Source organism: Neoarius graeffei, chromosome 17 (assembly GCF_027579695.1).
Source record: "Neoarius graeffei isolate fNeoGra1 chromosome 17, fNeoGra1.pri, whole genome shotgun sequence".
NCBI lineage: Eukaryota > Metazoa > Chordata > Actinopteri > Siluriformes > Ariidae > Neoarius > Neoarius graeffei.
In genome coordinates this window covers 66,615,214-66,643,023 of record NC_083585.1, presented here as the reverse complement: position 1 = coordinate 66,643,023, position 27,810 = coordinate 66,615,214, and the positions used below count along the sequence as shown (strand labels likewise).

General features: G+C 50.2%; 1 protein-coding gene across 1 annotated transcript; it reads left to right on the top strand.

Annotated features, from left to right (window-relative positions):
* Positions 1-942: 942 nt before the first annotated feature.
* Positions 943-27,810, top strand: stk25b (serine/threonine kinase 25b). The gene is made up of 11 exons (XM_060897873.1): positions 943-3,182; positions 15,790-16,020; positions 16,735-16,791; positions 17,038-17,146; positions 18,403-18,560; positions 18,883-19,068; positions 19,151-19,296; positions 21,507-21,606; positions 21,812-21,883; positions 24,008-24,144; positions 25,776-27,810. The coding sequence occupies exons 1-11, from the start codon at positions 3,156-3,158 to the stop codon at positions 25,819-25,821; spliced, it is 1,269 nt and encodes a 422-aa protein (XP_060753856.1). The 5' UTR covers positions 943-3,155; the 3' UTR covers positions 25,822-27,810.

Sequence of the window (27,810 nt, the reverse complement as noted above, 5' to 3'; positions counted from 1 at the left end):
TACTATATCCTTCCTGGCTAAAAAGCTCGAACCACCTTGAATCTGTCCATTCCCCTCTGACCCTCTCTTATCAACAAGGCGTTTGCTTCCACCCACAGAACTGTCGCTCGCTCACTCAGTGTTTTTGTTTTTTGCACCATTTTGATTAAACTCTAGAGACTGTTGTGTGTAAAAACCCCAGGAGATCAGCAGCTTTTGAAATGCTCAAACCTCATACTGCTCTGACTCAAACCAACACCCATGGTGCCACAGTGAAAGAAAGTCACACTTCACTGTGAGATCACAATTTTTCCCATTCTGATGTTTGAACAGGGCGGCACGGTGGTGTAGTGGTTAACACTGTCGCCTCACAGCAAGTAGGTCTGGGTTCGAGCCCCGTGGCCGGCGAGGGCCTTTCTGTGCGGAGTTTGCATGTTCTCCGCGTGGGTTTCCTCCGGGTGCTCCGGTTTCCCCCACAGTCCAAAGACATGCAGGTTAGGTTAACTGGTGACTCTAAATTGAGCGTAGGTGTGAATGTGAGTGTGAATGGTTGTCTGTGTCTATGTGTCAGCCCTGTGATGACCTGGCGACTTGTCCAGGGTGAACCCCGCCTTTCGCCCGTAGTCAGCTGGGATAGGCTCCAGCTTGCCTGCGACCCTGTAGAACAGGATAAAGCGGCTAGAGATAATGAGATGAGATGAGATAATGGATGGATGGTTGAACATTAACTGAAGCTTTTGATTTGTATCTGTATGATTTTATGTCAAGGATTAGATTAGATAATTAGCTGATTAGAGAACTGCAGTAAAACAGCAGGTGGATGGTGTAACTAATAATAATAAAAAGTAGAAAATAAGAACTCTTCTCAGGAACTCCAGCTCCCACAAGCTTGAATCTCCTGCGCATGCGCGTTGTCGCTCAGCAAGCCGTTCTGCGCATGCGCGTCTTTCCGCACTGTTATTTTTTTGTTAGCCGCAGAGCAGCAGCTCTGAGAGGAGACTCGCCCTGACGCGCTATAACCGCTTTATAACGCTTTAGTTCTCTCACACGCTCCTCAAGCGCCTTTATTCATGGAGCTGAAGATCAGCTGAGGGTTTTATATCGCCGCGTTTGGACGGAAAGAGCGCGGAGGCCGAGAGCTGTGTGTGTGTGTGTAGGGGACAGAGGGCTGTGTGTGTGTGTGTGTGTAGGGGACAGAGGGCTGTGTGTGTGTGTGTGTAGGGGACAGAGGGCTGTGTGTGTGTGTGTGTGTGTGTAGGGGACAGAGGGCTGTGTGTGTGTGTGTGTGTGTGTGTGTAGGGGACAGAGGGCTGTGTGTGTGTGTGTAGGGGACAGAGGGCTGTGTGTGTGTGTGTGTAGGGGACAGAGGGCTGTGTGTGTGTGTGTGTGTGTAGGGGACAGAGGGCTGTGTGTGTGTGTGTGTAGGGGACAGAGGGCTGTGTGTGTGTGTGTGTGTGTGTAGGGGACAGAGGGCTGTGTGTGTGTGTGTGTGTGTAGGGGACAGAGGGCTGTGTGTGTGTGTGTAGGGGACAGAGGGCTGTGTGTGTGTGTGTGTAGGGGACAGAGGGCTGTGTGTGTGTGTGTGTGTGTGTAGGGGACAGAGGGCTGTGTGTGTGTGTGTGTGTGTGTGTAGGGGACAGAGGGCTGTGTGTGTGTGTGTGTGTGTGTAGGGGACAGAGGGCTGTGTGTGTGTGTGTAGGGGACAGAGGGCTGTGTGTGTGTGTGTAGGGGACAGAGGGCTGTGTGTGTGTGTGTGTAGGGGACAGAGGGCTGTGTGTGTGTAGGGGACAGAGGGCTGTGTGTGTGTGTGTGTGTGTGTGTAGGGGACAGAGGGCTGTGTGTGTGTGTGTGTAGGGGACAGAGGGCTGTGTGTGTGTGTGTGTGTGTGTGTGTGTGTGTGTGTGTGTGTGTGTGTGTGTGTGTAGGGGACAGAGGGCTGTGTGTGTGTGTGTAGGGGACAGAGGGCTGTGTGTGTGTAGGGGACAGGGGGCTGTGTGTGTGTGTAGGGGACAGGGGGCTGTGTGTGTGTGTAGGGGACAGAGGGCTGTGTGTGTGTGTAGGGGACAGAGGGCTGTGTGTGTGTGTGTAGGGGACAGAGGGCTGTGTGTGTGTGTGTGTAGGGGACAGAGGGCTGTGTGTGTGTGTGTGTGTAGGGGACAGAGGGCTGTGTGTGTGTAGGGGACAGAGGGCTGTGTGTGTGTAGGGGACAGGGGGCTGTGTGTGTGTGTAGGGGACAGAGGGCTGTGTGTGTGTGTGTAGGGGACAGAGGGCTGTGTGTGTGTGTGTGTAGGGGACAGAGGGCTGTGTGTGTGTGTAGGGGACAGAGGGCTGTGTGTGTGTGTAGGGGACAGAGGGCTGTGTGTGTGTGTAGGGGACAGAGGGCTGTGTGTGTGTGTGTAGGGGACAGAGGGCTGTGTGTGTGTGTGTAGGGGACAGAGGGCTGTGTGTGTGTGTGTAGGGGACAGAGGGCTGTGTGTGTGTGTAGGGGACAGAGGGCTGTGTGTGTGTGTGTAGGGGACAGAGGGCTGTGTGTGTAGGGGACAGAGGGCTGTGTGTGTGTGTGTAGGGGACAGAGGGCTGTGTGTGTGTGTGTAGGGGACAGAGGGCTGTGTGTGTGTAGGGGACAGAGGGCTGTGTGTGTGTGTAGGGGACAGAGGGCTGTGTGTGTAGGGGACAGAGGGCTGTGTGTGTGTGTGTGTGTGTGTGTGTGTGTGTGTGTGTGTGTGTGTGTGTGTGTGTAGGGGACAGAGGGCTGTGTGTGTGTGTGTGTAGGGGACAGAGGGCTGTGTGTGTGTGTAGGGGACAGAGGGCTGTGTGTGTGTGTAGGGGACAGAGGGCTGTGTGTGTGTGTAGGGGACAGAGGGCTGTGTGTGTGTGTAGGGGACAGAGGGCTGTGTGTGTGTAGGGGACAGAGGGCTGTGTGTGTGTGTAGGGGACAGAGGGCTGTGTGTGTAGGGGACAGACGGCTGTGTGTGTGTGTAGGGGACAGAGGGCTGTGTGTGTGTGTAGGGGACAGAGGGCTGTGTGTGTGTGTAGGGGACAGAGGGCTGTGTGTGTAGGGGACAGAGGGCTGTGTGTGTGTGTAGGGGACAGAGGGCTGTGTGTGTAGGGGACAGACGGCTGTGTGTGTGTGTGTGTAGGGGACAGACGGCTGAACTCCGCCCTGAGCCTTCAGCATGGCACACCTGAGGGCCATCAACCAGGTAAACATGCTCCAGTCCATCCTCAACACTGTGGGCTGCGTCCCAAATCACTCTCTATCCCTCTCTCTATCACTCCTAGTGCACTGGCCACTAAGGAGTCACTGACAGTGAGGTTTAGTGTCTCAGACGTCTTCCTGATCTGCCACAGGGTCCAGAACTGACACTGGTCATTTTACATCTTATTATCTAGTGCACTGTTACCCCTTTTCCACCAAATCAGTTCCAGGGCTGGTTCGGGGTCAGGGCTGGTGCTGGTTCACAACTCGTTCAACCTGCGAGCCAGCTGAGAACCAGTTTGCTTTTCCGTAGTTCGCGGTGCTATGTCATTACGTCGCTGTATACGTCATTACGTCGCTGTATACGTCAGTTACGTCGCTGTATACGTCATTACGTCGCTGTATACGTCAGTTACGTCGCTACGTTTGCATAAACCTTGGCGCGAATATCGAAGCAAAAACAACACGGAAGAAGCAGCAGCAACAATAATAATAATGGCTGACTTCGCGTTTGTACAGCTGCGGCTTCTCGTCGCTTAAAAATGGCGATCTTTCGCGGTCTTGTTTCGCGGTCGGTTGGTCTTAACGACTCCGCCCCCCCGCTGACGTAAGTGGTTCTTTCCTCTGGCCCAGCAGAGAGTTGGTGCTAGCCTGGAACCGGTTTTTCTGGCCCCAGAGCCAGTTCTTTGTCAGTGGAAACAGAAAACCCGGTTCCAAACTAAACACTGGCCCCGAACCAGCCCTGGAACTGCTTTGGTGTAAAAGGGGCATTATAGAAGGACTGTGTGTCATATGGCTTCCTATTGGACATGTTGTGCACTACATGTACCCTACTATATAGGGTCCTGAATGTCTTGCTTGTTAGGTGTTTAGTGCACTATGCAGGATGCCGTGTCCTGAATGTCTTGCTTGTTAGGTGTATAGTGCACTATGCAGGGTGCCGTGTCCTGAATGACTTGCTTGTTATGTGTATAGTGCACTATGTAGGGTGCCGTGTCCTGAACGACTTGCTTGTTCAGTGTTTAGTGCACTACATAGGGTGCCGTGTCCTGAACGACTTGCTTGTTAGGTGTATAGTGCACTATGTAGGGTGCCGTGTCCTGAATGACTTGCTTGTTAGGTGTATAGTGCACTATGTAGGGTGCCGTGTCCTGAATGACTTGCTTGTTAGGTGTATAGTGCACTATGTAGGGTGCCGTGTCCTCAATGACTTGCTTGTAAGGTGTATAGTGCACTATGTAGGGTGCTGTGTCCTGAATGACTTGTTTGTTAGGTGTATAGTGCACTATGTAGGGTGCTGTGTCCTGAATGACTTGCTTGTTAGGTGTATAGTGCACTATGTAGGGTGCTGTGTCCTGAATGACTTGTTTGTTCAGTGTATAGTGCACTATGTAGGGTGCTGTGTCCTGAATGACTTGCTTGTTAGGTGTATAGTGCACTATGTAGGGTGCCGTGTCCTGAATGACTTGCTTGTTAGGTGTATAGTGCACTATGTAGGGTGCTGTGTCCTGAATGACTTGCTTGTTAGGTGTATAGTGCACTATGTAGGGTGCAGTGTCCTGAATGACTTGCTTGTTAGGTGTTTAGTGCACTATGTAGGGTGCTGTGTCCTGAATGACTTGCTTGTTAGATGTATAGTGCACTATGTAGGGTGCAGTGTCCTGAATGACTTGCTTGTTCGGTGTTTAGTGCACTACGTAGGGTGCAGTGTCCTGAACGACTTGCTTGTTCGGTGTTTAGTGCACTATCAGATCAGATCAGAATTACTTTATTAACCCCCGGAGGGGAATTCAAATTTGCAACCAAGCTTCTGAATCAAAGAAGAAGTAAACATGTCTAAAAGTAGAAGATAAAATAGTCTTTAAGAAAAGAAGAAAAAAATAATTGAAATAAGTTCAATAACTTAAGTAAAAGCAAAATGAAGTGATTTTATATACAATAATTCTTATATATAGATATATTGCACCTGAGTTAAGGATACAGTATACACGGTAAGACAGTGTACCACAGTTATTGGTTACAGCTTGACTGCAGCAGGTCGGAATGATTTCCTGCGTCTCTCAGTTGTGCAGCGAGGAAGAATCAGCCGTTTACTGAACGTGCTCCTGTGGCTGATCAGCTCCTCATGTAGAGAGTGGGAAGGACAGTCTAAGATTATTTGTTTGTTTTTATTTTGGACAGTGTCCTCTTCTCCAACACCACTGTCAGAGAGTCCAGTTCCTTGCCTACAACATGGCTGGCCTTCCTGATGATCTTATTGAATCTGTTAGTGTCCTTCACCTTCAAGCCGCTGCCCCAGCAGACGACAGCGTACAGGATGGCGCTGGCCACCACAGACTCATAGAAAATCCGCAGCATCGTTCGGCGGATGTTGAAGGACCTCAGCCGTCTCAGAAAATAGAGAAGGCTCTGGCCCTTTTTGTATACCGTGTCCACGTTTTTGGACCAGTCCAGTTTATTATCCAAGTACATCCCCAGGTACTTATATTCCTCCACCACGCCCACACTGACCCCTTGGATGTTAACAGGGTTCACCGGAGCCCTGATTCTCTTCAGATTGACCACCAGTTCTTTCGTCTTCATCATGTTGAGCTGTAGGTGGTTCTTCCTGCTCTACGTGACAAAGTTGTCCACCACCATCCTGTACTTGTTCTCATCACCACTGGTAATACATCCAACCACTGCAGAGTCATCAGAAAATTTCTGGAGGTGGCAGGTCTCCGTGCAGTAGTTGAAATCAGTGGTGTAGAGAGTGAAAAGGAAAGGAGAAAGGACAGTCCCTTGCGGAGCCCCAGTGTTGCTGATCACTCTGTCCGACACACAGCACTGCAAGCACACGTACTGTGGTCTGCCAGTCAAATAATCTACAATCCAGGACACCATTGGGGCATCCACCTGCATCGCTGTCAACTTCTCACCCAGCAGAGCCTGTTGGATGGTGTCAAAGGCACTGGAGAAATTAAAAAAACATGATCCTCATAGTGCTGGCTGGCTTGTTCAGGTGGCCGTAGACTTTGTTGAGCAGGTAGATGATTGCGTCCTCTACTCCAAGACGGGGCTGGTAGGTGAACTGAAGGGGGTCAAGAAGTTGTTGGACCATAGGCCAGATCTGTTCCAGGATGAGTCTCTCAAGGGTCTTCATAATGCGTGACATCAACGCCACGGGCCTGTAGTCTTTGAGGTCGCTGGGACATGGCTTCTTCAGTACAGGGACGAGGCATGGCGTCTTCCACAGCACGGGGACCCTCTGAAGATCCAGGCTCATGTTGAAGACATGCTGAAGTACTCCACTTAGCTGGAGGGCACAGGTCTTCAGGGCCCTGGGGCTAACACCATCCAGGCCTGCTGATTTTCCTGCATGGAGTCTCTTCAGCTGTCTTCTCACTTGCTCCTCGCTGATGATTGGTGTGGGGGTGACAGGTGGGGGAGGAATGAAGGTGTTTCTTGGGGGGGGGTGCTCAGCCAGGGGGTCTGTTGAGGAGGTGCGAGCGAAGTCATAAAATGGGGATGAGGTTGGGCAAGAAGAAGTGGGGGAGGGGAGAGAATGTAAAGTGTGTGGTTGTAACCATCCCGTAGAAGAGTGGTGGTGGTGGGTTGGGGTCACGCCATCGAATCTGTTAAAGTAGAGATTCAGCTCATTCGCCCTTTCCACATTGCCATCCACTCCTTCACTGTTGGTTGGCTTGTAACCAGTGATGGTCTTCATTCCACTCCACACCTCTCTCATGTTGTTCTGTTGGAGTTTCCACTCCAATTTCCTCCTGTACTTATCCTTGGCCTCCCTGATCGTTGCTCTCAGTTCATGCTGTACTCCTCGCACCTCCTCCTTGTTGCCGGCTCTGAAAGCCCTCTTCTCATTTAAGAGGGCTTTGATGTCCTTCGTTCCCCACGGCTTGCTGTTGGGGTAACAGCTGACAGTCCTAGCTGGGACAATGGTGTCCACACAGAAGTTGATGTATCCCGTGATGCGCTCTGTGAGCCCATCAATGTCGTCTCCATGGGGCTCACACAGTGTCTGCCAGTCTGTCACCTCGAAGCATCCCTGCAGTGTCTTGTTGGCCTCATCTGTCCATCTCCTCACTATCTTTGATGTGATGGGTAATCTCTTCACCAGAGGCACATGGCAGGGGGAGAGGTAAATCAAGTTGTGGTCCGACCTGCCTAGTGGGGGGGAGGGGGGGAAGAGCTGTAAGCCTCTTTAACATTAGCATACAGCAGGTCTATTGTTCTTCCCTCTCTGGTAGGACAGTTCACAAATTGGTTGAAAGTGGAAAGTGTTTTGTCCAAATTAACATGATTAAAGTCACCTGAGATAGCAACGAATGCACTCGGGTGTTGAGTCTGTAGCCAGGCGATTGCAGAGTGAATAGTATCACAAGCAGAACATCTTGCTTGTTAGGCGTATAGTGAGTGCACTACATAGGGTTTAGAAGCCAACACTTGATTCCCCATATAGTGTGCTATGAATGTAGAGATTATAGTAATAGTGCAGTAGCCATCATTTACTCACCCCTATGTAGTGTATTTATAAAGACAACACGATTCTTCCTGATATTCCACAAAGTGCACTAAATAGGGTGCAGAAGTGACAGTTCAATCATTTTACATTATCCTATCTAGTGCACTAATATAAGGAGTGTGTTGTGTCATGTCATGTAGCTTCCTGTTGGAAACGTAGTGCACTATTTAGAAGGTAGGATGTAAACAGAAGGGAACGAAAGCCTGGATTGGACATCTAGTGCACTACACTGTGAGGTTGTTAAAGGAAAACTGATTTTCTGGTCTCTCTGAGTCCAAATATTAAATATTCTGATGTTTACAAAATGGATCGTTCCATGTTCTCGGATATTTCTATATTTATATTAATATTTTCCAAATATTAAATATTCTGATGTTTACAAAATGGATCGTTCCATGTTCTCGGATATTTCTAATGACATCATGATCATCTCAGTGGTTTACTGTGGCGCAGATGATAATCCCATAGGATTGCGTTATACAGATGTTTTACGGTTGCTGGTTACAGCGTTCTAATGCAATACGGGACTGATTTTAATCGTTTTTGTCCCTGAGAAATATTTGAACCCAAAGAGATGATAAAACAAGGCCCAGGTTATAAAATCCTGGAGTTTCTCATTAAGCTTTGTATGGTTTTAGTGCACTGTTTTGAGACCAGGAGCCACTCTTTTGTACCGTATGGAGTAAAGCGCTGGATTCCACACGCAGGTCAGGAGCAGAATCCCAAAAATATATTCTTATTAGATATATCAAAACTCTGTCATCCATGGCTTTAGAAAGTAAACTGCTGAATCCAAAATGGCTTCCTGTTGGACATGTAGCACACTAGATAGAGTAGGAGACATGAGTAGGGTGTAGGAGGGTGCAAAATTTGTGCAGGATGGTGTGAGAGGACGCAAGAGGGTGTAGAAGGGTGCAGGAGGGTGTGAGAGGATGCAGGATGGTGTGAGAGGGCGCAGGAGGGTGTAGGAGGACGCAGGACAGTGTGAGAGGATGCAGGAGGGCACGAGAGGGTGTGAGGTGGACGCAGGAGGGTGTGAGGGGGACGCAGGAGGGTGTGAGGGGACGCAGGAGGGTGTGAGGGGGACGCAGGAGGGTGTGAGGGGGACGCAGGAGGGTGGAGGGGATGCAGGAGGGTGTGAGAGGATGCAGGAGCGTGTAGGAGGATGCAGGATGGGGTGAGAGGATGCAGGAGGGTGTGAGAGGATGCAGGAGGGTGTAGGAGGACGCAGGATGGTGTGAGAAGGTGCAGGAGGATGCAGGACGGTGTGAGGGGGACGCAGGAGGGTGTGAGGGGGACGCAGGACGGTGTGAGAGGACGGAGGACGGTGTGAGAGGACGCAGGAGGGTGTAGGAGGACGCAGGAGGGTGTGAGGATGCAGGAGGGTGTAGGAGGACGCAGGACGGCGTGAGAGGACGCAGGACGGTGTGAGAGGACGCAGGACGGTGTGAGAAGGTGCAGGACGGTGTGAGAGGGCGCAGGATGGTGTGAGAGGGCGCAGGATGGTGTGAGGGGACGCAGGATGGTGTGAGGGGACGCAGGAGGGTGTAGGAGGATGCAGGATGGTGTGAGAAGGTGCAGGAGGACGCAGGAGGCTGTGAGAGGACGCAGGAGGGTGTGAAAAGGTGCAGGAGGAGGGTGTAGGAGGACGCAGGACGGTGTGAGAGGACGCAGGAGGATGTAGGAGGACGCAGGATGGTGTGAGAAGGTGCAGGAGGACGCAGGAGGGTGTGAGAGGACGCAGGACGGTGTGAGAGGGTGTAGGAGGACGCAGGACGGTGTGACAGGACGCAGGAGGGTGTGAGAGGACACAGGAGGGTGTAGGAGGACGCAGGACGGTGTGAGAAGGCGCAGGACGGTGTGAGAGGGCGCAGGACGGTGTGAGAGGGCGCAGGATGGTGTGAGGGGGACGCAGGAGGGTGTGAGAGGACGCAGGACGGTGTGAGAGGGTGTAGGAGGACGCAGGACGGTGTGACAGGACGCAGGACGGTGTGAGAGGATGCAGGAGGGTGTAGGAGGACGCAGGACGGTGTGAGAAGGCGCAGGACGGTGTGAGAGGGCGCAGGACGGTGTGAGAGGGCGCAGGACGGTGTGAGAGGGCGCAGGACGGTGTGAGAGGGCGCAGTAGGGTGTGAGAGGGCGCAGTAGGGTGTGAGAGGGCGCAGTAGGGTGTGAGAGGACGCAGTAGGGTGTAGGAGGACGCAGGAGGGTGTAGGAGGAAGCAGGAGGGTGTGAGGATGCAGGAGGGTGTAGGAGGACGCAGGACGGCGTGAGAGGACGCAGGACGGTGTGAGAGGACGCAGGAGGGTGTAGGAGGACGCAGGAGGGTGTGAGAAGGTGCAGGAGGGTGTAGGAGGACGCAGGACGGCGTGAGAGGATGCAGGAGGGTGTAGGAGGACGCAGGAGGGTGTAGGAGGACGCAGGAGGACGCAGGATGGTGTGAGAAGGTGCAGGAGGGTGTGAGAGGACGCATGACGGTGTGAGGGGACGCAGGAGCGTGTGAGGGGGACGCAGGAGGGTGTGAGGGGAAGCAGTATGGGGTGAGAGGACGCAGGAGGGTGTGAGAAGGTGTAGGAGAACGCAGGATGGTGTGAGAGGGTATAGGAGGATGCAGGAGGGTGTGAGAGGATGCAGGAGGGTGTAGGAGGACGCAGGACGGTGTGAGAGGATGCAGGACGGTGTGAGAGGACGCAGGATGGTGTGAGAGGATGCAGGACGGTGTGAGAGGACGCAGGATGGTGTGAGAAGGTGTAGGAGGACGCAGGACGGTGTGAGAGGATGCAGGAGGGTGTAGGAGGACGCAGGAGGGTGTAGGAGGACGCAGGACGGCGTGAGAGGACGCAGGACGGCGTGAGAGGGCGCAGGACGGCGTGAGAGGGCGCAGGACGGCGTGAGAGGGCGCAGGACGGCGTGAGAGGACGCAGGACGGCGTGAGAGGGCGCAGGATGGTGTGAGAAGGTGCAGGAGGGTGTAGGAGGACGCAGGACGGTGTGAGAGGACGCAGGAGGGTGTAGGAGGACGCAGGAGGGTGTAGGAGGACGCAGGAGGGTGTAGGAGGACGCAGGACGGCGTGAGAGAACGCAGGACGGCGTGAGAGGACGCAGGAGGGTGTAGGAGGATGCAGGACGGTGTGAGAGGGCGCAGGACGGTGTGAGAAGGTGCAGGAGGGTGTAGGAGGACGCAGGAGGGTGTGAGAGGACGCAGGAGGGTGTAGGAGGATGCAGGAGGGTGTAGGAGGAAGCAGGAGGGTGTGAGGATACAGGAGGGTGTAGGAGGACGCAGGACGGTGTGAGAAGGTGCAGGACGGTGTGAGAGGGCGCAGGACGGTGTGAGAGAGCGCAGGACGGTGTGAGAAGGTGCAGGAGGGTGTAGGAGGACGCAGGACGGTGTGAGAGGATGCAGGAGGGTGTAGGAGGACGCAGGAGGGTGTAGGAGGACGCAGGACGGCGTGAGAGAACGCAGGACGGTGTGAGAGGACGCAGGAGGGTGTAGGAGGACGCAGGACGGTGTGAGAAGGCGCAGGACGGTGTGAGAAGTCGCAGGACGGTGTGAGAGGGCGCAGGACGGTGTGAGAGGGCGCAGGACGGTGTGAGAGGACGCAGGATGGTGTGAGAAGGTGCAGGAGGGTGTGAGAGGACGCAGTAGGGTGTGAGAGGACGCAGGAGGGTGTAGGAGGACGCAGGAGGGTGTAGGAGGAAGCAGGAGGGTGTGAGGATGCAGGAGGGTGTAGGAGGACGCAGGACGGCGTGAGAGGACGCAGGACGGTGTGAGAGGACGCAGGAGGGTGTAGGAGGACGCAGTACGGTGTGAGAAGGCGCAGGACGGTGTGAGAGGGCGCAGGACGGTGTGAGAGGGCGCAGGACGGTGTGAGAGGGCGCAGGACGGTGTGAGAGGGCGCAGTAGGGTGTGAGAGGACGCAGGAGGGTGTAGGAGGACGCAGGAGGGTGTAGGAGGAAGCAGGAGGGTGTGAGGATGCAGGAGGGTGTAGGAGGACGCAGGACGGCGTGAGAGGACGCAGGACGGCGTGAGAAGGTGCAGGACGGTGTGAGAGGGCGCAGGACGGTGTGAGAGGGCGCAGGACGGTGTGAGAGGGCGCAGGACGGTGTGAGAGGGCGCAGGATGGTGTGAGGGGACGCAGGATGGTGTGAGGGGACGCAGGAGGGTGTGAGAAGGTGCAGGAGGACGCGAAAAGGTGCAGGATGGTGTGAGAAGGTGCAGGAGGGTGTGAGAGGACGCAGTAGGGTGTGAGAGGACGCAGGAGGGTGTAGGAGGACGCAGGAGGGTGTAGGAGGAAGCAGGAGGGTGTGAGGATGCAGGAGGGTGTAGGAGGACGCAGGACGGCGTGAGAGGACGCAGGACGGTGTGAGAGGACGCAGGAGGGTGTAGGAGGACGCAGTACGGTGTGAGAAGGCGCAGGACGGTGTGAGAGGGCGCAGGACGGTGTGAGAGGGCGCAGGACGGTGTGAGAGGGCGCAGTAGGGTGTGAGAGGACGCAGGAGGGTGTAGGAGGACGCAGGAGGGTGTAGGAGGAAGCAGGAGGGTGTGAGGATGCAGGAGGGTGTAGGAGGACGCAGGACGGCGTGAGAGGACGCAGGACGGTGTGAGAAGGTGCAGGACGGTGTGAGAGGGCGCAGGACGGTGTGAGAGGGCGCAGGACGGTGTGAGAGGGCGCAGGACGGTGTGAGAGGGCGCAGGACGGTGTGAGAGGGCGCAGGACGGTGTGAGAGGGCGCAGGACGGTGTGAGAGGGCGCAGGATGGTGTGAGAGGGCGCAGGATGGTGTGAGGGGACGCAGGATGGTGTGAGGGGACGCAGGATGGTGTGAGGGGACGCAGGAGGGTGTGAGAAGGTGCAGGAGGACGCGAAAAGGTGCAGGAGGAGGGTGTAGGAGGACGCAGGACGGTGTGAGAGGACGCAGGAGGATGTAGGAGGACGCAGAATGGTGTGAGAAGGTGCAGGAGGACGCAGGAGGATGTGAGAGGACGCAGGAGGGTGTAGGAGGACGCAGGACGGTGTGAGAGGGTGTAGGAGGACACAGGACGGTGTGACAGGACGCAGGAGGGTGTGAGAGGACGCAGGAGGGTGTAGGAGGACGCAGGACGGTGTGAGAAGGCGCAGGACGGTGTGAGAGGGCGCAGGATGGTGTGAGGGGACGCAGGAGGGTGTAGGAGGACGCAGGAGGGGACGCAGGAGGGTGTGAGAGGATGAAGGAGGGTGTAGGAGGACGCAGGATGGTGTGAGAGAGTGTAGGAGGATGCAGGACGGTGTGAAAGGGTGTAGGAGGATGCAGGACGGTGTGAGAGGGTGTAGGAGGGTGTGAGAGGGTGCAGGAGCGTGTAGGAGGACGCAGGATCGTGTGAGAAGGTGCAGGAGGATGCAGGAGGGTGTGAGAGGACGCAGGAGGGTGTGAGAAGGTGTAGGAGGACGCAGGACGGTGTGAGAGGACGCAGGAGGATGTAGGAGGACGCAGGATGGTGTGAGAAGGTGCAGGAGGGTGTAGGAGGACGCAGGACGGTGTGAGAGGGTGTAGGAGGATGCAGGACAGTGTGAGAGGGCGCAGGATGGTGTGAGGGGACGCAGGAGTGTGTAGGGGGATGCAGGAGGGTGTGAGAGGACGCAGGACGGTGTGAGAAGATGTAGGAGAGGACGCAGAGGATGTAGGAGGATGCAGGATGGTGTGAGAAGGTGCAGGAGGATGCAGGAGGGTGTAGGAGGACGCAGGACGGTGTGAGAGGGTGTAGGAGGATGCAAGACGGTGTGAGAGGGCACAGGATGGTGTGAGAGGGTGTGAGGGGACGCAGGAGTGTGTAGGGGGATGCAGGAGGGGACGCAGGAGGGTGTGAGAGGACGCAGGACGGTGTGAGAAGGTGTAGGAGGACGCAGGACAGTGTGAAAGGGTGTAGGAGGACGCAGGAGAGTGTGAGAGGAGGCAGTAGGGTGTAGGAGGACGCAGGAGGGTGTGAGGGGATGCAGGAGGGGACGCAGGAGGGTGTGAGAGGACGCAGGAGGGTGTAGGAGGATGCAGGACGGTGTGAGAGGGTGTAGGAGGATGCAGGAGGGTGTGAGAGGATGCAGGAGGGTGTGAGAGGACGCAGGAGGGTGTGAGAAGGTGCAGGCGGGTGTAGGAGGACGCAGGACGGTGTGAGAGGGCGCAGGATGGTGTGAGAGGGTGTGAGGGGACGCAGGAGGGTGTATGGGGATGCAGGAGGGTGTGAGAGGATGCAGGAGGGTGTAGGAGGACGTAGGATGGTGTGAGACGGTGCAGGAGGACGCAGGAGGGTGTGAGAGGACGCAGGAGGGTGTGAGAGGACGCAGGAGGGTGTGAGAGGACGCAGGACGGTGTGAGAGGACGCAGGATGGTGTGAGAGGACGCAGGAGGGTGTAGGAGGATGCAGGATGGTGTGAGAAGGTGCAGGAGGGTGTGAGAGGACGCAGGAGGGTGTAGGAGGATGTAGGATGGTGTAGGAGGATGCAGGATGGTGTGAGAAGGTGCAGGAGGGTGTGAGAGGACGCAGGAGGGTGTAGGAGGATGTAGGATGGTGTAGGAGGATGCAGGACGGTGTGAGAGGGTGTGAGGGGACGCAGGAGGGTGTAGGAGGACGCAGGAGGGTGTGAGGATGCAGGAGGGTGTAGGAGGACGCAGGACGGCGTGAGAGGACGCAGGACGGTGTGAGAGGACGCAGGACGGTGTGAGAAGGTGCAGGACGGTGTGAGAGGGCGCAGGATGGTGTGAGAGGGTGTGAGGGGATGCAGGAGGGGAAGCAGGAGGGTGGAGGGGGATGCAGGAGGGGAAGCAGGAGGGTGGAGGGGGATGCAGGAGGGGGATGCAGGAGGGGAAGCAGGAGGGGGATGCAGGAGGGGGATGCAGGAGGGTGGAGGGGGAAGCAGGAGGGGAAGCAGGAGGGTGGAGGGGGACGCAGGAGGGTGGAGGGGGACGCAGGAGGAGAAGCAGGAGGGTGGAGGGGAAGCAGGAGGGTGGGGGGGGATGCAGGAGGGGACGCAGGAGGGTGTGAGAGGACGCAGGAGAGTGTAGGAGGACGCAGGAGGGTGGAGGAGAACGCAGGACGGTATGAGAAGGTGCAGGAGGACGCAGGAGGGTGTGAGAGGGCGTAGGACAGTGTGAGAGGGCGCAGGAGGGTGTAGGAGGACGCAGGAGGGTGTGAGAGGACGCAGGAGAGTGTAGGAGGACGCAGGAGGGTGTAGGAGGACGCAGGAGGGTGGAGGAGAACACAGGATGGTGTGAGAAGGTGCAGGAGGACGCAGGAGGGTGTGAGAAGGTGCAGGACGGTGTGAGAGGGCGTAGGACGGTGTGAGAGGGTGCAGGAGGGTGTAGGAGGACGCAGGAGGGTGTGAGAAGGTGCAGGACGGTGTGAGAGGGCGTAGGACGGTTTGAGAGGGCGTAGGGCGGTGTGAGAGGGCGCAGGAGGTAGTAGGAGGACGCAGGAGGGTGTGCGAGGACGCAGGAGGGTGTGAGAGGACGCAGGAGAGTGTAGGAGGACGCAGGAGGGTGGAGGAGAACGCAGGACGGTGTGAGAAGGTGCAGGAGGACGCAGGAGGGTGTGAGAAGGTGCAGGACGGTGTGAGAGGGCGCAGGAGGGTGTAGGAGGACGCAGGAGGGTGTGAGAGGATGCAAGACGGTGTGAGAGGGTGGAGGAGGATGCAGGACGGTGTAAGAGGATGCAGGACGGTGTGAGAGGGTGCAGGAGGGTGGAGGAGAACGCAGGACGGTGTGAGAAGGTGCAGGAGGACGCAGGAGGGTGTGACAGGGCGCAGGAGGGTGGAGGACGCAGGAGGGTGTGAGAGGATGCAAGACGGTGTGAGAGGGTGTAGGAGGATGCCGGATGGTGTGAGAAGGTACAGGAGGGTGTAGGAGGGTGTAGGAGGATGCAGGACAGTGTGAGAGGGTGTAGGAGGATGCAGGACGGTGTGAGAGGATGCAGGAGGGTGTGAGAGGGTGCAGGAGGGTGTAGGAGGGCGAAGATTTTCCTCCTACACCGTTCTGCACCCTCTTACACCCTTCTAGGTCCTGTTTTGCTCTCTTATGCCCTCAAATGTGTGTGCGTGTGTGTGTGTGTGTGTGTGTGCGCGCGCAGAATGCTCGCCTGGACCCAGAGGAGTACTTCACGAAGCAGGAGCGAATTGGGAAGGGTTCATTCGGCGAAGTCTACAAAGGCATCAACAACCGCACTAAAGAGGTGGTGGCCATCAAGATCATTGACCTGGAGGAGGCTGAGGACGAGATCGAGGACATCCAGCAGGAGATCACCGTCCTCAGCCAGTGTGACAGCCCCTTCGTTACCAAGTACTACGGCTCCTACCTCAAGGTATACACACACACACACACACACACACACACACACACACCCCAGTGCTACATGAGTGAGCTAATTTTATCTTGTGAAATCGGCTGTGACTCGAACGCTCAGTCGTGTTCTCACTGGAGCATCACACAGAACCCGACTGCAGGGCGTGATGTAAACATTTAATTTTATTTCATTTGCTGATTTTTATTTGTTTAAAATTTTTTTTAAATATTTAATTGTATTCATTTATTTATTTAATTTGTACTGGTTTAATTTTTGCTTTAATTTCTCATTTGATTTTATTTAAGCTACTAAACCGACCCATGAGACACAGCCTGACCCGAGCGCTCGGTCTGAAATTGTGTAATAAAGTTACTCTCATTTCCAATAAACATGACTTTTTTTTTTTTTTTTATAAATCAATTTAATCTGTTGTAAACTGATCACACTGTGCTGTCGTGTCTGCACGCTGTGATAAAGATTCAGCTCCTTTAATGTTTTCATGACGGAGTAAAGTACAGTAACTCAGAACAGCTCATGCGAGTCGGCTCTCGACGCTCGCTTAAACAATTCGGCTCAAAGAGTCGACTCATTTCCAAATGACTCCTCATTGTGTCGAGTGAAACTGATGCGTGAATTTGGTGCGGATTCGGAATGAAAAGGTGCGACTGCAGCTGACAGAACACTCATAAAGGTGAGACTGATGATATTTTCTGATTGTGTGTGTGTTTACAGGGAACTAAACTGTGGATCATTATGGAGTATTTGGGAGGAGGATCTGCTTTAGATCTTGTAAGTAAAGAGTTTGTTTGTTTGTTTGTTTTTGTCTTTATATAGAAACTAAGAGGTGAAAATAAAACTGGGAGGAAAAAAGTGACTGGACATGTGTTTCTGATCTCTCTGTCTCTCTCTGTCTCTGTCTTTGTCTGTCTGTCTCTCTATCCCTCTCTTCCCTGTCTCTATCTCTCTATCCTGCTGTCTCTCTATCCCTCTCTCTGTCTGTCTGTCTGTCTCTCTGTCGGTGTGTGCGTGCTGTAGCTCCGCCCTGGGCCGTTGGAGGAGACGTACATCGCCACTATACTGAGGGAAATTCTGAAGGGTCTGGAGTATTTACACTCGGAGAGGAAGATTCACCGCGATATTAAAGGTGACTCGTCAATACAGTTCTGAATGAAAGTGTTTAATCCCTGTCGTTTTAGCAGAATAAAAAATGGCGCTCGCAGTTTTTACCAAACATCAGCTCGCATTTCACATGGCAGGATTTAGGAATTTGATTAGTTTGGTTTTGGAAGAGGATGAAATTTATGATGTCTCCCCCAGAGTGAGGTGTGTATGTGGAGAAGAGCATCTCCAGGCATCGGATTTTAATGTGTGTGGGGTGCTAAATGAAGATGAGGTGCCAATACTTTTAATCTCGGCAAAAAACAAGATTCCGAGGAAATTTGAGCCCAAACTGCCTCAAAAATGCAACAGATGGAACAAGTGCATCCTTGGGGCACCGATACAAAGCCGAAACCCAACAGGAAATGAGGACGAACAGTCTTTTTTTTTTTTTTAAATCTTTTTTTTTTTTTTATAGTTAAACACATACATACCAGTATATGCATATGTACATACAATATACCAAAATATATATACATAATATATACATACTTACATACACATGAAAACTTCAATTATATATATAAAAAAAACAAAACAAAAGAACAATGAACAAAAAAAAAAACTACCCTACCACCCCCCGCCCCTCCCGTCTCCCACGGCTCGTCCTGACAAAAAAAAAAAAATGATACTGGTTACCGATGCATTCCTGAGTACAACAGACACACTCAGTTGGGCAGTACCTCCAAATTAGTGAAATATGAAATAAAGGGTTGCCATTTGTGAAAAAACTTGTCCGTACATCCTCTCAATGTATACTTAATTTTCTCCAGTTTTAGGAAAAACATGGTGTCTTTAAGCCACCTAAAATGGAAGGACATTTAGCAGATTTCCAATGCAACAGTAAAGAACGTCTTGCTAGTAAGGATGTATAAGCAATAATATCCTTTTGTATAGAATTCAGTGCAAGTGAGGCATCAGGAATCCCAAAAATGGCAACCAACGGGCAAGCCTGCAGATTTACACCAAGAACAGTGGACATAATGGAAAAATAGCCTGTCCAAAAACTATTCAGCTCAGGGCAAAGAAAAAACATATGGCTGAGGTGACAGGGAGAGCCATGGCACGAGGACGAACAGTCTTGACCAATCAGTGACGTGCACAATTTCTAGCTCCTCCCACATGCTTCTGTTTGGTTTTCTTGTTGTCGTGTGTGAAAGGGACCCACATTCGGGACAAACCGTGGACTTTAATGTGTAAAAACCTAACATACACTACTGTAACCCTGTGTGTGTGTTGCAGCTGCCAACGTGCTGCTGTCTGAGCAGGGGGACGTGAAGCTGGCGGATTTCGGCGTGGCTGGTCAGCTCACAGACACACAAATTAAGAGGAACACGTTTGTCGGAACTCCGTTCTGGATGGCCCCGGAGGTCATCAAACAGTCCGCATACGACTTCAAGGTGAGTCAAAGGTCGAGTCGGGTCAGTGGCTCCGCCTACACGTACACACATTCTGGATCAGGTGTATTTGGGTTGCTATGATTACTACAGTCACATGTATAATAAAATTTTTTCTTTTTAATTTTTTAAAAATTAGCATCGATACTGGTTTTACAACAACTTTTCAGCATTTTTGTTTCATGTTGCAATGAAATGAGACTGAAGTAAAATTTCAGACTGAAGCGGAGCGCTGGGTCCTGGGACGCTGCCTGATATAAACGTGTGTGTATATGAGCGAAAGATCGCAGGGTTCTGCAGGTTAACGTGCTCTCTGTGCGTACAGGCTGATATCTGGTCGCTGGGCATCACAGCCATTGAGTTGGCGAAAGGAGAGCCGCCGAATTCGGACCTGCACCCCATGCGTGTGCTCTTCCTCATCCCTAAAAACACGCCCCCTACGCTGGAGGGCTCCTACAGCAAACCTTTCAAAGAGTTTGTGGAGGCGTGTCTCAATAAAGACCCGCGATTCGTAAGTATTTCCGCGGGAGCAGGTTTCCTGGGGTTTGGATCGCTCTATAAATTCTCCAGTGAATATTTCTGCTCTCTCACAGAGACCCACTGCTAAAGAGCTGCTGAAGCACAAGTTCATCACACGCTACACCAAGAAGACGTCGTACCTGACGGAGCTGATCGACCGCTACCGCCGCTGGAAATCGGAGGGCCACGGAGAGGAGTCCAGCTCTGACGACTCCGACATGTACGCCAACTGGTCATCCATCCGTCCATCTGTCCATCCATTCAACTGTTCATGTGCTGATTGATCCAATCACCCATCCCTCCATTAATCCATGTCTCTGTGGTCCATTGATCTGTCTCTTCATCCATCTGTCCATTCACCCACTGATTCTTCTGTCTGTCTGTCCATCCATTCTTTCACTAATCCATTCCTCTATTCATCCATCCATTCCTCCACTGACCCATCTGTCTGTCCGTCCATCTATTCATCCATCCATTCCTCCACTGACCTATCCATCCATGGAGCCACAGTGTGGTCCATCCATCTGTCCATGCAGTCAACTGTTCATATACCGATTGATCCAATAACCCATCCTCCCATCCATTCATTAACGCACCTCTTGGTGGTCCATTGATCCGTCTCTCCACCCACTGACCCATATGTCCATATAATCTGTCCATCCATGAATCTATTCATCCATCCATTCCGCCACTGACCCATCTGTCCATCCACTCAACTGTTCATATGTTGATTGAGCCATTCACCCATCCATCCATTAATTCACCTCTTTGTGGTCCATTGATCCATCTCTTCATCCATCTATCTATACATCCATTTACACACCTATCCATCTATTCATCCATCCATTCCTCCACTGACCCATCGATCCATTAATCCACCTCTTTGTGGTCCATTGATCTGTCTCTTCATCCATTTGTCCATTCCTCCACTGATCCATCTGTCCATACATCCATTCACTAATCTATTCATCCATCCATTCCTCCATTGACCCATCCATCCATGAATCCACATATCCACGGATCCACATTGTGGTCCATCCATCCGTCCATCTGTCTATCCACTCAACTGTTCATATACTGATTGATCCAATAACCCATCCTCCCGTCCATTCATTAAGCCACCTCTTTGTGGTCCATTGATCTGTCCCTTCATCCATCCATCCACCGACCCATCTGCCCATCCATTCACACACCTATCCATATATCCCTTCATCCATCCATTCCTCCATTGACTCATCTGTTCATCCATCGATTCCTCCATTGACCCATCCAACCATGAATCCGCAGACCCACATTCTAGTCCATCCATCCATCAGTCCATGAATCCATTCACCCATCTGTCAGTCCATGCTCACACCTCCCTATCCATACATCAGTCCGTTATCCATCCATCTACCCACCAATCCATTCATTCATCCATGAATCCACTCATCCATCTATCCATCAGTTCACCTCTTGGCCCATTGATCCATTTGTCCATGTATCCAGCCAATCATCTCTCTTGCTATTTATCCACCCACAGACCTATTCATATATCCACACCTCCAACCACCACATATTCAAATATCCATCCATCCATCCATCCATCCATCCATCCATCCATCCATCCATCCATCCAATCATTCATCCCATCCATTAATCCACCTCTTTGTGGTTCATTGATCCATCTATCCATTCACCAGTCCATTCATCATCTATTCATCCATCCATGAATCCCACATTTTGGTCCATCTGCCCATCCATCCATCAGTCCATGCTCACACCTCCTTGTCCATTATCCATCCATTCATCTACCCATCAATCCATTCATTCATCCATGAATCCACTCATCCATCTGTCCATCAACTCACCTCTTGGCCCACTGATCCATTTGTCCTTGTATCCAGTCAGTCATATATCTAGCTATTTATGCATCCAACCAACCACAGATCCATCCATCCATCCATCCATCCATCCATCCATCCATCCATCCATCCATCCATCCATCCATCCATCCATCCATCCATCCATCCATCCATCCATCCATCCATCCATCCATCCATCCACAGACCTATTCATTTATCCACACCTTCACCCAACACATTCAAATAGATAGAAGATAGAAAGATATCCATCCATCAGTAAATCAGTTTATCATGTTTATTCATATTCACTGATCGCTCAGTCGAGCTTTCACACCTCTGTCCATTTACCCTTTCTTTCTTTCCACCCTGAATCTCTCCATCTGTCAGTTCATCTCTCTGTTCACCGAGTTTCTTCCACCCATCCGTCCCCACACAGCTTCAGAGGGAAATACTGTCACTAACTGCCTCACTTTATCTGTTTATCGATGTTCTGTATTGGGTTGGTGTTTCAGTCTGATCCAGTTTTAGATGAGATCTTACAGCATGTCCCACTTCACCTCATTTCTTTTCTTTCCCCCGTGAACAGGGACGGAGACGGTGACGAGAGGGATCAGTGTCCTATGTGGACATTCCCCACAGTGCGTTCCAATAAACTGCAGAAAAGCTACGCAAACACAGACTCTGAGGTGAGACACGATCTCGCCCTCGTCTTTAGTTTCAGTAAAAGAGGCTCGGTCAGATAAACGGAGGGATCTGATCAGTCGATTCAGGCGGGATACAAATATCTGTGTGTGTTTTTCCCCACGTTAGCACAGAAAGCCAGGCTTTAAGAGGCTTAAACACACAAAGCAGTTAATGACGCTGGTGTCATGTGACTGATTCTCCATACAGGCGGCGGAGACGGTGAAGAGGCAGCCGAGGTCTCAGTGTCTGTCTGCACTCGTCTCGCCGGTCTTCAGAGAGGTAACGCTCATCTGCACCTCCGTCTTCACCATCTCACACTCGAAAGAAACCGGAGCTAACAGGCTAATGTCGCTAACACAGCAGGAAAGCTAATCGCTAAAATACGCAAATCAAACATGCATTTATAATTGAGGTTTGGATCTCTAGGCCACGTCCCCTTTAAAATGCTACTGTAAGTGGCATAACCAATCATGTCTTTTAGTTGTTTATTATTTAAAAATATAAAAGACCTAACTATCCTCCGAAACCTACAAATAAAAATAAGTTATAAAATAATTGTAAATAAATATATAATTTAAAAAAAAACAGAAACAAATGAATGTTAGGCCATCCTTAAAAAAAAATCCGTTTCCTGTCCACCGGGTGAGCAAAAAAATTTCAGTCGGGAGGGAGGGATTTTTTTTTTTTATATATATATATGGATGGATAAGAAATCGCAATGCTGTGTTTGCTTTTTCTTTCAGTACTTTTTTATTACAAAAGCAGACACGTTTAATAAAATATGACGGTTTAATCAACTGAAACTTGTACAAAAACTTTAAGTTAGCATTTTAAATGCTGACTGCAACATTTGCAAAACTTTTACAAAGGTACTTAAAATGTCCGACACGCGGACTTTTTGTAGTTCTAAATCGAGCGTTAGGCCAAGTTCGGATGAAATTACACTATTAAAATGATCACTGAGTGATTTGTTTTTCTGAATCTTTACTATTTTGTTGTTCGCTAGAATACCATTTTGCGATTTCAAACCGAAGCAAATGTTTGAAAACTCCGGATCTCCTTCCTTCATGGTGGCTGCCATTTTTTTGTGCCGCATGGCGCATGCGCAGAGCTGATTCAGTTCTATATTCTGCGCGGAATGCAGGGCTTTCCACAAGCGCCGGCTGCCGACCATACAGCCGACTACACGATTAAATCCAGCCGGCTACTTTAATGACTATTATTTTTGTAGCCCACAGGCTCTAAATATTAATTTTCGATTTTAATAAAATTAAATGTTTATCTAACGGACTGACAATAATGTCAAACTGAACCGCACTCATTTAAGTTGTGATTCGCGCTGTTTGTACCGATAATAACCACAAATTCCCCGCCGACTTCGTTGATCAGGGGAGAGTAACTCATCCGCGGCCCCGACATGCGGTGTGTGCGCACACTCGGCGGAGGCAGTAGCGTGTCGGGGCTGTCGGAGGGAACAGAAGCAGAGATGACGCTTATTTTGTTTCCGGTAAACCAGTCTTCTCTCATTCAATTACGTGCTGGCATCAAAAGACACCGTTGGTTGTAAATGAACCCAAACTGAGTGGTTGGAGTGTATTTTCATACACAAATGGAGAAATGTTGGCTGAGTGTGTAATTGTGTCGCCCCACTGCAGACCGTTGTCGTTGTTAATTCATAGCATGCTCAGCTGCGTGAATGTGTCATGCACCGAAAATAAGAGATTTACAAGCCAGGAACGCCTCATGATGCAATACGCAAGAAAAGAAAGAAGATTTACTGCCATTTTACTTTGTATTTGAGTAAAGTGAATAAATAAATGGTCTGTGGAAAATACAGTTAATCCTGGGAACTGCGTGCACAGGAGTTTATTTTGTGTTTACTCCCCCCGGCTGGCTACTTATTTGTCATGGCTGGCTAGTATGAGCCTTAGTGGAAAGCCCTGGGAATGCGGAAATGTCAAGTTCAATTTTAGATTTACAAACCCGAAAAAACCGTCGAAAAACCAGGGGGTGTCGTGGCTCAGGTGGATAAGGCGCCACACCATAAATCCCGGGACCCGGGTTAGATTCCGACCCGAGGTCATTTCCCGATCCCTCCCCGTCTCTACACTGTCCTATCCAATAAAGGGGAAAAAAGCCCAAAAAATATCTTTAAAAAAAAATGTCGAAAAACCGGTGTTAAAAAAAAAAATTTCAACCGCACAAACGGCACTCACCCGGCCGGTGGACCGGAAACAGAACATTTTTTAATAATGGCCTTAGCCACATTAGCATCGTAGCTCCAGGACAGAACTAAAGAAACTTCTGGCACTGAACACGTCACAGCTGATTGGATAGAATCAGGGTGGAGAATAAAAGTGTGTGTGTGTGTGTGTGTGTGTGTGTGTGTGTGTGTGTGTGTAGTTGAAGGAGAAGCGAAGGGCGAGTGGTGGAGGAATTGGGGCCATAGAGGAGCTGGAGAACGCCTTTAACCTGGCCGAGGAGTCGTGTCCCGGCATCTCGGACCTGCTCGTCACACACGTCATGGAGAGAGTGTGTCGGTGAGTTATGGTTGACTCCATAAATATTGGCACCCTCTATATAAATCGTATCAGTAGTGATGAGTGCGGCGTTACTGTTGCCACCCTGTAGGTGATTTATTTTCCTCTAACAGCAGGTCCCGGAGTGTTTTATTCCTCTCACACCACAGCGATCTAACAACAATAACTCCTGCGTCATGTTACTGAGAAACCGCAAAGAAGCGTAAACTCCTCTCTGTCCTGAAGACGTTTAGAAAATTTAGTTTTAACTCGGACACTGGCGACTCCTTCCACAAACATGTTGGATAATTCTTAGAGAAAATTTAAACTGCAGTACGAGTTCCTGTTGCTATAGAAACAATAACGTATCAGAATGAGCAGGGATGAGAGTTTTCCGCTTTTCGGCGGATTTCCGCTTTTTCTGAGCGAAAATCGATATTATGCCAAATCCGTTGAGATGTTTTTTCATTGAGGGGGGTTGGGGTTTGTTCCTTCGTGATACTCAAGCGTACGACGATGTTACGTGTTTACATTTTCGCCATCTTTAGTCTCGCTAAGTCTCGCGGTAGAATACGTTTTATCTACAATGTAATTGGCCAAAACATCGCTGGCGAGAGCATGATAGCCAATCATAACAGTTCTTACAAGAGTGTGGGAGAGAACAAAAGCCAATCATAACAGTTCTTACAAAAGTACCCGCATCGTTCTATTTTATCGAAACTTGCACATGTTCATCGTCGCTGCGCTTCAAAAATACGTTTCTGTTTCGTATCGGCTTTTTTACTCAAAATGCCGAATACAGTTGACGAGCGAGACGAAGCGAAGGTACGTGAAATCGATGCTGGTATAAAAAACAGAGAGAGGACTGACGAGCTCTTGTCTTTGGCCAAAAGGCTGAAGAAGTCGTCGAAATGATTAAATGAAAATGAGAAGCGACTGTGAACTATAAATAACTGTATAAAGTGTACATAGACATTTTCCCATAAACTTAGCATTCGTTTGATTTAATACAGTGAACATGTATATGATGGTCAGTAAATCTGAATTAATGCTGACAGTTTTGAAAACTTAAATATTTCAAAAGACTGAAATCATAAGCAACTAATGAGGACATAGGGTGACCGACCTTTTCTCCCTAAGAAATGTTATTTAATATATGAACATTTTGATAATTAATAAAACTTGCGTTTAATGTGAATTTAGTTTGTCGTTTTTGTTGATCATGAATTATAACCATACCCTTGAATGTAGAATGTGATTTTATTTTGAATTCAAACAATACTCCTATTGATTTGAAACATATTTTCATGTAAATATATAAAAAAGACAACAGATTTTTTATCTACTACAGCTCAGATTGCAGGAAAAGTGGTTTGTAAGGCCTTATTTTTCAAAATTTTCCTGGGGGGTATCCCTCCCAGACCCCCGGCTTCAGGCGCCATCTTGTTTTCTGCTTTTTTGGTGACCACCCACTCTCATCCCTGATGAGCGGTTTACTATAAACTTGTAGGGCTGCTGTTATAGAAAACTAATCAACACCACCTGAGCAGAATTCAGCAGTGCAGGTGGTGATCAGGTCAGGACTGAGATTTTTGATTTTATTTCATTTTATTTATTTATTTAAATTAAAAAAATTTTTTAAACTCCCTCAGGTTTGCACTGAACAGCAACGGAAACACGACCCCGTCGTCACGGTGAAGCCCCTCCCAACCTGTTGACGACCCCCTGGTGCACCCTGTGTCCTGTGTTCTCTCCACCGTGCAGATGTTTTAATGAGTTGTAATGAAATATTTTTACAGGTCCTTTATAGAGTGGAGATATTTAAGGGATAAAGCCCTGCCGCTGAGCTGTGTACCCGTTACACCCTCATAAACTCTCTCTCACACACACACACACACACACACACACACACACACACACGCGTACATTCTGCCTCTGATCTTTATTCTCCACACTGCTAAACGAACTCTGTACCTGTCGATCACAGAGACTGAGGCGTGGCCTTGACCTAACAGCAGTAATATAACTGTCTAGCTATCTGATGTTTAGCTAGTTTAAGTTTCACTAACTATTTCTCCAACCAGCTAGTTCATGAGGACTTGGTTAACTGCTCAAGGTTTCAGTCCAGTTTTATTTGTATGTTGTTTTTAACAACGGTTACTCTCACAAAGCAACTTTACAGAAATGTACAAATGTCTGATATACATTTTAAATTTATGTTTATCCTTAACGAGCAGGTGGTGAGGGGGGAGGAGCTCCCCGACGCTACGCTGAGGGAACCGATCCGGGTTGTACGATTATAAATCATTTCTGTAACTGTACACTGTAAAATCAAAATTACGAAGCAGTTGTGTAACCAGGAACTGAACTGAACTGTTATTTCTGAGCTCGTTATACATTTAAAGTCTGTTGGATTAAACTGAAGTGAACTGTTCTTAACAAGGCTGTCCAAGATAGAAGGGCTACAGCCAGCTGTATGGGTTCTACAGGGTACCACCCACAGGAAGCTCACGATCTTTCGACTGTCCATGTTAGAGACGATTTTCAGGTGAGGAGAACTTCAGGGTGATCAGGCAGAGTCAGGATCAGAGAGAGAGAGGGAGAAAACGCAGGTTATGAGGTATGCTCTAGGCCTGTACCGGTGAAGAACAGTGGATAATGTGTGCTGAGTGCAAGCAGGGACTCCAGTAAGACGAGATCTTGCAGTATAACTGAAAGGTAACACAGACATGAGGGGTGTAAAGCAGCAGCAGACACCACACCACACCACACCACCACCCTCCAGACGGTTTCATAAACCAGGGAACTGATGAGCTAATTTAAATGTTGGGGTTTTTTCCCTCCTTTTCCTTTTTTGAGGCAGGCAGGAGGACGACGGGGTGGGTTTTACATGAATTTGCATACTCATGATTTCTGGAACTTGTAACAAAGATACTCAATGTAGAGATGATTCAAAGCAATTATTAGTCGTTTCTTTGTATTAATAATTAGGCATGTAATGATATTGTGTGAAAAATCCTGATATAAATTCATGATTCGAAATGATGAAAAACGTATCACGATTAAAATCAAGTTGCGTAATCTTAGTTTTCCTTAGCTGTAATTAGCTCACCGGGCCGTCAGGCAACAAGCTATTGCCATCACACGGCCTCCGTCATCCATAAGTCACAAAAATCACTCCTCCTCCCGGAGCTTTCAAAGAACTTTGATTTGGATTGTTTTGTTTTGAAGATCTGATTGATTGAGCGAATTCTAAACGAGTCTGGTTCCTCATGGGAAGGCCGTGTGAGCTACTGCTGCTTCGCTGACGCTCTGGTTGTTCAGACAGCAGGGTCACAAACGATATCAGGAATGCACGCGACTTCATTATAAGTGGAAGTAACAGAACTCTAATGCTGTGAAAACGTGTAAAATGGGAAAGCTGTTGTGATTGTGTGCAAATAGAGTTAACTAGAAATCAGAGCTCTCTTTTTATAGCCTGCTGAAAGAAAGAAAAGAGAAGCAAATGTAGGAAATGCAGATAAGTTTATTAAGAAAAGGAAGATTTTAGTTAAGACTTTTCACTCCAACCCTTACAAATGTGGGTAAATTGTTGGTGATTAAGAAAATTAAACAAAAAGAATGTAAGTTGACACCGAATAGGAAAATTCTCTTAAATATTGTGATTAAATCAAACCGTGAACATGA